The sequence below is a fragment of the Lithobates pipiens genome, unplaced genomic scaffold (assembly GCF_037356315.1).
Source record: "Lithobates pipiens isolate NorthernLeopardFrog02 unplaced genomic scaffold, aLitPip1_a1.2 Scaffold_8, whole genome shotgun sequence".
Classification (NCBI taxonomy): domain Eukaryota; kingdom Metazoa; phylum Chordata; class Amphibia; order Anura; family Ranidae; genus Lithobates; species Lithobates pipiens.
This window is the reverse complement of record NW_027507903.1, coordinates 614,712,962-614,727,038: the sequence shown is the minus strand read 5'-3', so window position 1 is coordinate 614,727,038 and position 14,077 is coordinate 614,712,962. Positions and strand designations below refer to the sequence as shown.

Below are 14,077 nucleotides of genomic sequence, written 5' to 3'. Positions count from 1 at the left end.
CTGGAGGCACACAGCACCCACTAACTCCTGCAGATGCCTGTATTAGAGAACACCAGCAATAAAGGGTAGATACAGGTGTATACTGTGCTGGAGGCACACAACACCCACTAACTCCTGCAGATGCCTGTATTAGAGAACAACAGCAATAAAGGGTAGATACAGGTGTATACTGTGCTGGAGACACAGAACACCCACTAACTCCTGCAGATGGCTGTATTAGAGAACACCAGCAATAAAGGGTAGCTACAGGTGTATACTGTGCTGGAGGCACACAACACCCACTTTAACTCCTGCAGATGCCTGTATTAGAGAACAACTGCAATAAAGGGTAGATACAGGTGTATACTGTGCTGTGCTGGGGGCACACAACACCCACGACCTCCTGCAAATGCCTGTATTAGAGAACACCAGCAATAAAGGGTAGATGCAGGTGTATACTGTGCTGGAGGCACAGAACACCCACTACCTCCTGCAGATGCCTGTATTAGAGAACACCAGCAATAAAGGGAAGATACAGGTGTATACTGTGCCGGAGGCACACAACACCCACTTTAACTCCTGCAGATGCCTGTATTAGAGAACACCAGCAATAAAGGGTAGATACAGATGTATACTGTGCTGTGCTGGAGGCACACAACACCCACTAACTCCTGCAGATGCCTGTATTAGAGAACACCAGCAATAAAGGATAGATACAGGTGTATACTGTGCTGTGCTGGAGGCACACAACACCCACTAACTCCTGCAGATGCCTGTATTAGAGAACACTAGCAATAAAGGATAGATACAGGTGTATACTGTGCTGTGCTGGAGGCACACAACACCCACTAACTCCTGCAGATGCCTGTATTAGAGAACACAAGCAATAAAGGGTAGATACAAGTGTATACTATGCTGGAGGCACACAGCACCCACTTTAACTCCTACGGATGCCTGTATTAGAGAACACCAGCAATAAAGGGTAGATACAGGTATATACTGTGCTGTGCTGGAGGCACACAACACCCACTTTAACTCCTGCAGATGCCTGTATTAGAGAACACCAGCAATAAAGGGTAGATACAGGTGTATACTGTGCTGGAGGCACAGAACACTCACTAACTCCTGCAGATTCCTGTATTAGAGAACACCAGCAATAAAGGGAAGATACAGGTGTATACTGTGCTGTGCTGGAGGCACACAACACCCACTACCTCCTGCAGATGCCTGTATTAGAGAACACCAGAAATAAAGGGTAGATACAGGTGTATACTGTGCTGGAGGCACACACACCCACTAACTCCTGCGGATGCCTGTATTAGAGAACACCAGCAATAAAGGGTAGATACAGGTATATACTGTGCTGTGCTGGAGGCACACAACACCCACTTTAACTCCTGCAGATGCCTGTATTAGAGAACACCAGCAAAAGAGGGTAGATACAGGTGTATACTGTGCTGGAGGCACAGAACATCCACTAACTCCTGCAGATGCCTATATTAGAGAACACCTGCAATAAAGGGTAGATACAGGTGTATACTGTGCTGTACTGGAGGCACACAACATCCACTAACTCATGCAGATGCCTGCATTAGAGAACACCAGCAATAAAGGGTAGCTACAGGTGTATACTGTGCTGGAGGCACACAACACCCACTTTAACTCCTGAAGATCGCTGTATTAGAGAACCCCAGCAATAAAGGGTAGATGCAGGTGTATACTGTGCTGTGCTGGAGGCACACAACACCCACTAACTCCTGTAGATGCCTGTATTAGAGAACACCAGCAATAAAGGGTAGCTACAGGTGTATACTGTGCTGGAGGCACACAACACCCACTTTAACTCCTGCAGATGCCTGTATTAGAGAACACCAGCAATAAAGGGTAGATACAGGTGTATACTGTGCTGTGCTGGAGTCACACAACACCCACTAACTCCCGTAGATGCCTGTATTAGAGAACCCCAGCAATAAAGGGAAGATACAGGTGTATACTGTGCTGGAGGCACACAACACCCACTAACTCCTGCAGATGCTTGTATTAGAGAACACCAGCAATAAAGGGTAGATACAGGTGTATACTGTGCTGGAGGCACACAACACCCACTTAAACTCCTGCAGATGCCTGTATTAGAGAACACTAGCAATAAAGGATAGCTACAGGTGTATACTGAGCTGTGCTGGAGGCACACAGCACCCACTAACTCCTGCAGATGCCTGTATTAGAGAACACCAGCAATAAAGGGTAGATACAGGTGTATACTGTGCTGGAGGCACACAACACCCACTAACTCCTACAGATGCCTGTATTAGAGAACACTAGCAATAAAGGATAGATACAGGTGTATACTGTGCTGGAGACACAGAACACCCACTAACTCCTGCAGATGGCTGTATTAGAGAACACCAGCAATAAAGGGTAGTTACAGGTGTATACTGTGCTGGAGGCACACAACACCCACTTTAACTCCTGCAGATGCCTGTATTAGAGAACAACAGCAATAAAGGGTAGATACAGGTGTATACTGTGCTGTGCTGGGGGCACACAACACCCATGACCTCCTGCAGATGCCTGTATTAGAGAACACCAGCAATAAAGGGTAGATACAGGTGTATACTGTGCTGGAGGCACAGAACACCCACTACCTCCTGCAGATGCCTGTATTAGAGAACACCAGCAATAAAGGGAAGATACAGGTGTATACTGTGCCGGAGGCACACAAAACCCACTTTAACTCCTGCAGATGCCTGTATTAGAGAACACCAGCAATAAAGGGTAGATACAGGTGTATACTGTGCTGTGCTGGAGGCACACAACACCCACTAACTCCTGCAGATGCCTGTATTAGAGAACACTAGCAATAATGGATAGATACAGGTGTATACTGTGCTGGAGGCACACAACACCCACTAACTCCTGCAGATGCCTGTATTAGAGAACACAAGCAATAAAGGGTAGATACAAGTGTATACTGTGCCGGAGGCACACAGCACCCACTTTAAGTCCTGCGGATGCCTGTATTAGAGAACACCAGCAATAAAGGGTAGATACAGGTGTATACTGTGCTGTGCTGGAGGCACACAACACCCACTTTAACTCCTGCAGATGCCTGTATTAGAGAACACCAGCAATAAAGGGTAGATACAGGTGTATACTGTGCTGGAGGCACACACACCCACTAACTCCTGCAGATGCCTGTATTAGAGAACACCAGCAATAAAGGGTAGATACAGGTATATACTGTGCTGTGCTGGAGGCACACAACACCCACTTTAACTCCTGCAGATGCCTGTATTAGAGAACACCAGCAATAAAGGGTAGATACAGGTGTATACTGTGCTGGAGGCACAGAACACCCACTAACTCCTGCAGATGCCTGTATTAGAGAACACCAGCAATAAAGGGAAGATACAGGTGTATACTGTGCTGTGCTGGAGGCACACAACACCCACTACCTCCTGCAGATGCCTGTATTAGAGAACACCAGAAATAAAGGGTAGATACAGGTGTATACTGTGCTGGAGGCACACACACCCACTAACTCCTGCAGATGCCTGTATTAGAGAACACCAGCAATAAAGGGTAGATACAGGTGTATACTGTGCTGTGCTGGAGGCACACAACACCCACTAACTCCTGCAGATGCCTGTATTGTAGAACACCAGCAATAAACCTTTAGATGGAGATAGAGGTAACAAATCGGTGGGACATTATTGCTCCTAACAGGCATAGTGGGCAAACTATAGAATAGAACATGTTACAATTTTTTCTGCCGGAACTCCACCTGACCCAGTTCCTATCGAGAAATCCGTTCGTCATGTGCTAGTCCAAGGGACAAAAACCAACGCTAGGTCAGCTATTGGCTACTGGCTTTGAACTTCCTTATTCTAGTTCGGTCGTACGTCATCATGTTCAAATCCATCGGACTTTGGTGTGATTGTGTGTGGCCAAGTCCGTTCATTTGGAAAGTCTGTCGGAACTCCACCGAAAGTCCGTCGGGATGACCGTCAGACCTAGTCCATCGAAAAAGTCCGGTCATGAGTACGCGGGATAAGTCCTCAGATCTCACCTCCATGCTGGGAAGCATGAGATAAAAAAAAAAAAACGATCTCGGCTTCCCAGCCGAAGAAGTGTCAGTGTTTACTGTGCTGGAGGCACACAACACCCACTAACTCCTGCAGATGAGGAGATGAGATGAGATGCAGATGCTGAGGCCAGATGTGAAGCATACCTGCCAACTTTTTGAGATGGGAACGAGGGAGACCTATTAGCAAAAGCAGTGCTGGGACAAGGTCATCTAGAGCCCAGGGCAAAACAGCGCCCCTCCAATATGTATGAACATCTCCCCACAAACACTAACCTGCATGCTTACCGCTTAAACTCCCCCTCCTCCCAGTACAAATCCTCCCTCTTAGCACAAGTCTTTGCTCCCATCCTCCCAGCTCAAATGTCACCCCTCCTAGCATAAAACTTCTACCCTTAACATGTCCCCTCCTAGGACATATCTTCTCCCCCACTTCAAATCCCCCCTCCTAGCACAAATCTTCTTTCTCCCATCACCCCTTCCTTTTCCTACAACAATACATACCCCCTGTCGCCCCTAAATTCTCCCTCCCAGCACAACCCCCCCAATCTCCTTGTGGCACCTCCCCTCCTTATATGATACTACAGTGCCCACGGCAGCCACCCCTCCTGCCCTCCCCCCCCCCGTCTCGGCCCTGAGAAAAAGTACTGTATGTAAGCATAGGACACATCCCTCGGCCCCTTAAAGGGGAATAATACAAATAAAAATTATTAGTTATACCCACAAATGTATATATTTTTTTTTTACCACTGCTATTCCTTTATACTGGGTTTTACAAATGCAACAATTTAGAAATTAAATGAAAGGTTTAGCACTGGGAAACCCTTTTTGAATGATAAAAAGTGCATTTTATATACTTTCATATACAACTATATAGATCAGACCAAAATGAGGGTCAAATGAAGAGTAAAGAGGGACTTTGTTCCAAACCAGTAAATCAGGGACAGTTGGGAGCTATGTGTGATGTCATAACATCGCGCTGGCCCCCGAAGATCATAGAGACTGCTGGGCACCATCTGGTCCTCAGTCTTCTCTATGGTAAACGGCCCCTGCCAGCCGTTTCATTCTCCGTCTCACCGATCGCACGGTCGAGATGGTAGAAGCACTAGAGGGTGGTGGTAGGGGGGAGTCCCCTCCCACCACCTGTAAAAACAAGCAGCCGGCTAAACAGTTACTATGATTGTTTTTACGGTGTAGAGAAATGCCGGCAGAAAAAAGAAGATATCTGAATGATGCTTACAGCTGCACCCATCATACTGGTATCTCCACTCAAATTCCAAAATGTCATATGGCGGCCTTGGGTGGGAAGTTGCCAATGCGTGTTAAAGTTGAAGCAAGTGTAAATGGGCCCTTAGGGTGAAAACACACATCAAAACAATTTTTTCCTTGATAGTGTCTCCTTTTGTAACATACAAACTTCACAATGTACATTGGAACCTTGGTTAATGAGTAATGCGGTTAACGAGCATTTTGAAAGACGAGCAACTTTTTTTATTTTTTTTATTCTGACTCGGTTTGCGAGTGTTGTCTCGGGAAACAAGCAGAATTCAAGCTAATGTGGTGTGCAGTTATGCATTTGGCCAGAGGTTCGGAGCCATTCAGAAATGCTCCATTCCTGAGTGTTTCTGAGCCTTTCCGAGGGTTTCCAAGTTCAGCCAAGCTGTCCCCGAGTATTTCCGAGGTTCTCTGTCGCCCCCCCCTCACCTCTGGCCACATGTGGTATTGCATGCAATAGAAGTCAATGCGGAATGTTTTCATTGACTTCTATGGGGGAATTCGCTTTGATATGCGAGTGCTTTGGATTACAAGCATTCTACTGGAATGGATTATGCTTGTAATCCAAGGTTCCACTATATGTAAACGCTAAAAAAGGAGCTTCCATTATTTGCTTCCTTTTGGTCTGTTAAATATACCACTGAAAGCATTTTGTTATGTTTGTTTAATAAATGCAAAAAATATACCTGTTGATCTTGCCCGACATCTTGTCAGCTAATAACCTCCTGTGCTGACCATTATCAGCTACAATGTACTCAGTGCTAGGACAAGGTCATCTAGAGCCCAGGGAGAACATGTGAAACTGCCGCCCCCCTCAAGATGTATGGGCATTATACCACTTCCAAGGACAAATCCGCCCCCATGCTGAAATCCCCCCTCTCAGCAAAATTTTTTGCCCCCCCATCCCCGCTTCCAGCTTAAATCTTCTCTCTCCTCAAATCCCCCCAGCACAAATTTCACCCCCCCTCCAAAAAAAAACAAATCACTCCTTCTAGCATGAACTCCAAATCCCCCCCCCAGCACAAATTTCCCCCCATCCTCCTTCCTAGCACAAATCCTCCCCCACCCCCCAGCACAAATTTCCCCCATCCTCCTTCCTAGCCTCTACCACATCTCCTCTTCGAGCACAACACCCCCCCCCCCCCAAGTGATACAAAAGGTAGTTGGGGGGGGGGGGTGAGCTGATGGAGAAAATGAAAGTACAGTTGTCAGGTGAAGGCAGAATAGGCTGAACAGAGGGGTTTTGAGGGATCGTCTAATAGTAAACAGAGTAGGAAATAGTCTGACAGACTGGGGTAGGGAGTTCCATAGGATAGGAGAGGCTCTGGAGAAGTCTTGGAGGCGGGCATGGGAGGTGGTGATGAGGGAACTAGAGAGCAGAAGGTCTTGGGAGAAACAAAGAGAACAAGTAGGTTGATATTTTGAGACACGGTTAGTGTTGTAGCTGGGGGCCGAGTTGTGGATGGCTTAGTAAGTTGTTGTTAGTGCTAAACACAATTTCAGGGATTTCTAAAATATAAAATATAATATATAAAATATAAACCTGAACCCAGCGCACCTATGGGTTCAGCTGAACTTGCAAACTCTAAACAATTAGCACCATAAGGTGCTCTCTCCTCTTTAGTGCTTAGCAGCTGTTATAAATACAAAGACAATACTATACAATGTGGTTGACCCTACGAGTCAAACACTAACAGCGCTCCATTACACAATCCGAGTGGTTACTCAGATCTCTAAAAGAGCTTACAACTAAAAAACTCTTGTTATACCAATATACATCACATGCCAAACATGATTATCATATTTCAATTAAAAAAAGTCCTACACCAGGGATATGCAATTAGCGGACCTCCAGCTGTTGCAAAACTAAAAGTTCCATCATGCTTCTGCCTCTGGGTGTCATGCTTGTGGCTATCAGAGTCTTGCTATGCCTCATGGGACTTGTAGTTCTGCAACAGCTGGAGGTCCGCTAATTGCATATCCCTGTCCTACACCATCACCGTTTCCACCAGCGTGCGTTCCCACATAGATGGCCGCTTACCAGAACGCCTCTGCAAATGGACCTGTATATACTGGGTCTTTCAGTATGACTGATTCTTCAATGCTCCTTACTCCTCCACTCTCTAGCATAATCTCCTCATTACTCGTGAGCATGTAGAAATACAAGGGGACTGGTATAGTGTCATACCTTTTATTTAAATTACCCTCTCCCCCCTTTTACATAATGCGCTTACATATGCAAATAATAAAATGACTTTAAAATCATGTCAGCACAGCATTGCGAACATCTCACCGCCGACCGCTCTTTCCTCTTTGTGACTTCTGAAGGCAATTGGTTCCACCATATTTTAGTTAGGGGTGTCAGAGTAAAAAGGGGCTGAATACAAATGCACGCCACACTTTTCACATGTTTATTTGTTAAAAAAAAAAAAAAAATGGGAAGAAAAGATACAATAAATCGATAGCTATGTATATGATAAACGCAGCTAGGCTGTGCCTACAGGTTCATTGGAAGTCTAGGTTGCCTCCTTCAATGAAAGAATGGGCATCACGTATTAATCATTTGTCAGAGATAGAGGAGCTGATATACATCTCCCAAGATAGGGCTTCCAACTTTACAATGACCTGGGACTCTTGGTTTAAATACCGCAACACCCGAGAATACCAAATTCTACTTCGAGAAACTGGCTAGGAGTACTACATTTATTGTTATTATCATATGCTTTTATACCTGTACCTTCGCTTAACTGTTTTATACTCTGACCTTACAAATAATAAAAATCGTTTGTAAACGAGAAACTGGCTAGGAGCGCTCACTGTTCAAGAACTGACATAATGATATCCGAACTGTTTGGGTGAACGCCTCTGATGATGGGCTATGGGCTATGAGGAGCAGATGGGGAGGGTAGTTGGTGGCCTTTCCACCCCCTCCCCCAATAACTGTTTCCCTTCCATGTACCCCCCCCCCTCCCCCCAGCTTCTCTATCTGTTTCCCTCATCCCCCTTTCTTCTCTTCCTTTCTACTTTCTTCCCCGTCTCCCCCCCCCCCTTTTTTTTCTTCTTTTTTTTTTTCTTCCCTCTCTTACATTAACCTTTAAGGGTCGGGGGCATGGACTGAGGGGAGGCCCTTGGGGCCGGCTCCCTTAGTGCATGCCACCTTCTAAAATAAACATACGGAATGCATATTTTACTATAGAGCAGAGACCCATCCTGGGGGAGCAGTAGTCAACTAGGCAGGAAGAACTGTGATCATACACAACCCTCATGATGGGAGAATTTTGAAGACACCACATAAACATAACTGTTGGAGAATGCTCTCGACCTTACAGAACTGGTGGTTTTTGAATCCGCATGTTAAAGTGTAATCTGTATTGGCGCTCCAAATGGAGCCGTTTTGTCTTGGAATGCCGTGTCTGTATTGTTTTACATTTTCATAAATAAAAGAAAATTCTTTATGGAAAAAAAAAAAATGGGAAAACCATTTATCATTTTCCTTCCACTTCACAATTATGTGCCACCATGTGTTGGCTTATCACATAAAATCCCAATAAAATACATTTACGTTTTTGGTGGTAATATGACAAAATGTGGAAAATATCAAGGGTATGAATACTTTTTTTAAGGCACTGTATATTGCTCATAAAAAAATCATTCAGGTTGGTTTATTTTTTTGGTCCTACAATATGACCAGCTGAACGAAGAAGAAAACAGGTATTTCCATGTCTCAGCACGTTTTTTTTATTGTTCTTTTATAGAAACTTATCTCATTCTCTCTGGCCTCGAAATCCGCTGGAAATGTTTAGAAGTCATCCTGATGAAGCTAATGACTACCCCAAGACCTGGATCATTACCAATCGAAACATTATCTACGAAAAGAGCCTTGTAACCCACACAGATAGTGAGTACGCATACATCTACACCTACTTCCACAAGACCATGGCAGAATCCAAGTACGTCATCCTGGAGGTCTTCCGAATACAGAACTACTTCCAGTGGATAAAATACTCACAGTATGTCCGTCTTATCATTTCTTATCAGTCTGATATTGGTCACTATACAAGGAGAACTATTATGCCCTGTACACACAGTCGGACATTCCGATGACAAAATCCGTCGGATTTTTTCCTACGGATTTTGGCCCAAACTGATCGTTCAGAACAAGGTGACGTAAACCAAGTATGTCGGGACTATAAACAGGCTAGTAGCCAATAGCTTTAGTCTCGTAATTTATTCTGAGCATGCGTGGCCCTTTGTCCGTCAGAATTGTCCGTCGGAATTGTCTACACACGATCGGAATTTAAACGATTGGATTTTGTTGTCAGACAATTTTAGATCCAGCTTTTAAACTTTGTGTGTCAGAAATTCCGACAGAAAAAGTCAGATGGAGCCCATCACGATCGGATTTTCCGACAACACGATCCGATCGCACAACGAATAGAATAGTGCTGCGCTATACGGGAAAATAGGGTGTGGGAGTGGGTAAAGGAGGTATTGGACTATTTAACAAGAGTCAATAGTGCACATAAATCACATAAATAGAATTGACTGCAGTGTTTCATGAAATAAATATGAATAAATGAGGTCACGGTCTGTGTGAAAGAACCACTTATAGATAATGTATAGGTATGTGATTTTGCCTGTAGGAGCTGCCGCCCCACAGTACATATGCATGGGGTGGTCGGCAAGCAGTTAAAGCAACCTGTCAATTAAAAAAATATTTTTTTTCTTATTTTTTTCTTAAATTGTTCCTTTGTTTAACCCCTTATTAACACTTAATTTACTTGAAGTAGCCGAATTAACTCCTTATTCTCCTTCTCCATTTAATTATTATTTTGCTGCTGATTTATTTTTTGTTCACTTCTATTTCATAAACTATTAATAATTAATAATAATGTATTTTTTTTGTTTGCTTTGTTAATATTTTTAAACCTTTAAAGTGGCTGTAAAACCTATATTTAATCTTTATGCTACAGGTAAACCTATAATAAGGCTTACCTGTAGCTACCCAGGATATCTCCTACACCTGCACGGTTTAGGAGATATCCCCTGTCCCCTGCATGTGCCGATGACATCGGCACATGCGCACTAGAGCAAAGTTACACAATGGCACCTATGTGCCGCTGCATCAGTCTGCGTGCCGTTACCGTTATCTCCCACAAGCATGTGCAGGAGTGACATCATTGTGGCTCCAGCGCTGTGATTGGCCGGAAGTAACTCCGGGGTGACATGTCAGCAGCAGGAGGGGGAGACGAGGACAGCTTTGGGGGCTTCAATCTGAGGTAAGAAATACATAATGAGCTAATATGCTATGCATACTAGCTCATTATGTTTTTGTTGTCTTTACTTACTTCCTTTTTTAACATATATTTACATGTTTCACATGTAAAAAGTGCAAAATTAACAAAAAATTAAATTTATTTAAATTGTAAATAAGTTTTCAACGCTTTTCTCCATTGTTGACAGCTGAAGTGTAAACAAAAAAGTGTCGGTAGGTATCGGTAATTGGTATTCTTTAACCACTTCAGCCCCGGAAAGATTTGCCCCCTTAATGGGCAGGCCATTTTTTGCAGTTCAGCACTGCGTCGCTTTAACTGAGAATTGCGCATTCGTGCAACGCTGTACCCAATCAAAATTTATGTACTTTTTTCCACATATAGAGCTTTCTTTTGGTGGTATTTGATCACCTCTGCGTTTTTTATTTTTTGCGCTATAAACAAGCAAATACTTTTTTTTTCCTTTTTGCTATAATACACATCTAAAAAAAACAAATAAAAAAAACAAATGTATTCATCAGTTTATGCCGATATTAATTCTACATATTTATGGTAAAAAAAATTGCAATAGGTGTTTATTGCGGCGATTTTCACAGGAGTGCCGGCCTGCTGCCGTATAACGAACGCTATACGGCGGCTGGTTGGCAAGCGGCTATTCATGTTAGGGAGTCTTCAATCAAGTCCTTTCAGATTAGACAGTGAGTACAAATTGATAACAAGAAAGAGGTTCTTTTTATTCCATACACTGCAGTGGAGAAAATAGTACACAAAACACAGTTAACTCAGCTAATGAAGTGAGCAAAAGTGAAAGTGCTTCTCTATCGGCAGGAGGACAAAGATAGCAATTTAAAACCTTACCACCAGAAACAACACTAACATAGAAATGTCTGCCGTAATTAAAATCCGCAGCATCTACCAAAAATTGAAATGTAGTTTTTGGGCAGTTTCGTTAGAGAATACATTGTTCGTAAAATTCATTAATACAAACAGTCATATGCTTATCTTTTTAAATTTTACAGGAAGAAAAAATTCATGCAAAGCATGCTTAGAGAAACCAAAGACGGTTGCTTGGAGCGCTACCTGTTCCACGGCACAAAATCAAACCACATAGAGGCCATTTTTAATCAGAACTTTGATCCACGTGTGTCAGGCAAGAACGGAACCCTTTACGGTAAAGGGAGCTACTTTGCCAAGGATGCCAGTTACTCTCACACTTATGCTCCCGCCTCCCCCGAAGGTCACCACTTTATGTTTCTTGCCAAGGTATTGGTGGGACGTACAACATTGGGTAATAACTCTTACACCCGACCACCACCGTTAGATGAAGAGTGTGCTTCAAGCCTTCTCTATGACTCTTGCGTGAACAAAGCTAAAGACCCAACAATATTCATTATTTTTGACAATGACCAGTTCTACCCATATTTTATCATTAAATACCAGAAGTTGCATGATGTAATCCTTCTGGATTAAAGAAGACCTTAACACGAATACTTCTTTTCTGTAGACTCATAGTGAATTACAGGACTCGGCTTGTCAACTTTTATGGAAGAGCTGTGAAAATGTGTACAGTTTGAGGTCTTATCCAGGACAGACTGGTTCTTGCCTTTCATGGATGAGCTGTAGTATGAATAAAACCTAAAGTATTGTCTGAAAATAGTTCCTAGTGAAAATCACCAGCACTATACGTAACTCATTATTTTTGACAATGACCAGGGGTACTAATATTTAATTGTCTTATATCTAAAAGTGCAAAACGTGTTTTTCGAATTATAAAGGCCTCAATGTAATTACTTATTTTCTTTCCATTTACACACTGCGGTTTACGGAGGTGGTTCTCAACCTCAGTCCTCAAGTACCCCCAAGTTTTGGGAACTTCCCTTAGATAAAATAGCTCTTATCAATACCATGTCATTGATATTGATTTAAAGCAGCCGTGCAAAGTAAAGAAATACCTGAAAACATGGCCCGTTGCGGGTACTTGAGAACTGAGGTTGCAAACCACTGGTTTATGGGACTTAGCTCCTCAACCTTTATGAAAGAGCTATGGAAATGTTTAAAGTTTGAGGTTTTATCTGAGACAAACTGGTTATTAGAGAAGGTATGGCCTTGATGCTCATTGAACTGAATAGGCAGTCCGGGAGATATCCCCCAATGTTTTTTTTTTCTCAGCACAGTTTATTCTAGAGATGAGTTTAGACTTCAAAATAGCAAGAGGAAAAAATGTGCCCATGGGACTTTTTAGAGTTGCGCCTAGGAAAAAAAAAAGTTAATACCACTTTCCATAAAATTCTAAATATTCAAATATTCAAGTTAAAAATTGACACAATGAACATAACATATGTCATGATATTAAACATTTTTACTTTGGGCTGCTGACACACTATTCTTGTGTCACTTCTCAATTGTTACTTGTACTACAGGCTCTTACACAGCCCTTTACCTACTTCAGTCCTGTCTTCTTGGGTCCCCCTTTGCGCCCGGACTGGCTGGCCCACCCTATCTTCAACACCCGAACTGAGCGTGTCCTTGGGTGCCCCTCTATGCCTCTGCCCTATCTGGGAACAATCCTATGGATCTTGTTACCCCCTTGATTCCTATGTTGGTGTATATACTGGATTTGACTATCTCCTGAAGAAGTGAACATTGCTTTACGAAATGTGTTGAAATATAGTCCAACCCGCTTATCTCTGAAATGCTGCTTATATTTTAAAATATACATCCAAGTTTATATGTAAATTTTTCACCACTTGCTTATTGGGCGCTTAAAGCTCCCTCCTGTCCAGACCAATTTTCAGCTTTCAGTGCTGATGCATTTTAAATGACAAGTACGCGATCATGCTAAACTGTACCCAAATTAAAATTTTTATCATTTTTTTCCCACAAATAGAGCTTTCTTTTGGTGCGGTATTTGATCACCTCTGCGGTTTTTCTTTTTTGTTAAAAAATTAAAATCATTGAATTTAAAAAAATAAAATATATATATATATATATATATATATATATATATATATATTTTTTTTTTATATATATTTTGTTATAAAATTTTCCTCCTTCATTAATGTATGCTGATGAGACGGCACTGATGGGCACCGATAGGTGGCAGTGATGGGCACTGATGGGTGGCAGTGATGGGCACTGATCGATTACACTGATAGGCAGGACTGGTGGGCATTGATAGGTGGAACTTGTGGGCACTGATAGGTGGGACTCATGGGCATTGATAGGTGGCACTGGTGGGCACTGGCAGGTGGCAATGGCAGGTGGCACTGGCAGGGGGTAGTGATGGACACATCATATGCTGGTGATCTGCTTTTTTTTTCTCCTCACTGAGTTCCGCCAACTTCTCTGCACTTTCGGACACTCAGTTTAGGAGTTTGGACTTCACACAGGTCTTTTATGAAAGTTAAAGCGCTGATTATCACCGAACAAAGCTCCTTTCCCTCTTTGAGTTATTGGAAAAGCTAAA

At 42.9% G+C, this 14,077-nt stretch overlaps 1 protein-coding gene across 1 annotated transcript in view; it reads left to right on the top strand.

Moving 5' to 3' along the window:
• The window catches only part of LOC143961394 (protein mono-ADP-ribosyltransferase TIPARP-like), a 38,779-nt gene extending 25,804 nt beyond the window's left edge, over positions 1-12,975 (top strand). The window contains exons 4-5 of the mRNA XM_077470662.1: positions 9,094-9,348; positions 11,631-12,975. Coding sequence (XP_077326788.1) covers positions 9,094-9,348; positions 11,631-12,081 — 706 coding nt within the window. The 3' untranslated portion in view covers positions 12,082-12,975. The remainder of the gene's footprint in view (positions 1-9,093; positions 9,349-11,630) is intronic.
• The last annotated feature ends 1,102 nt before the right edge of the window (positions 12,976-14,077 follow it).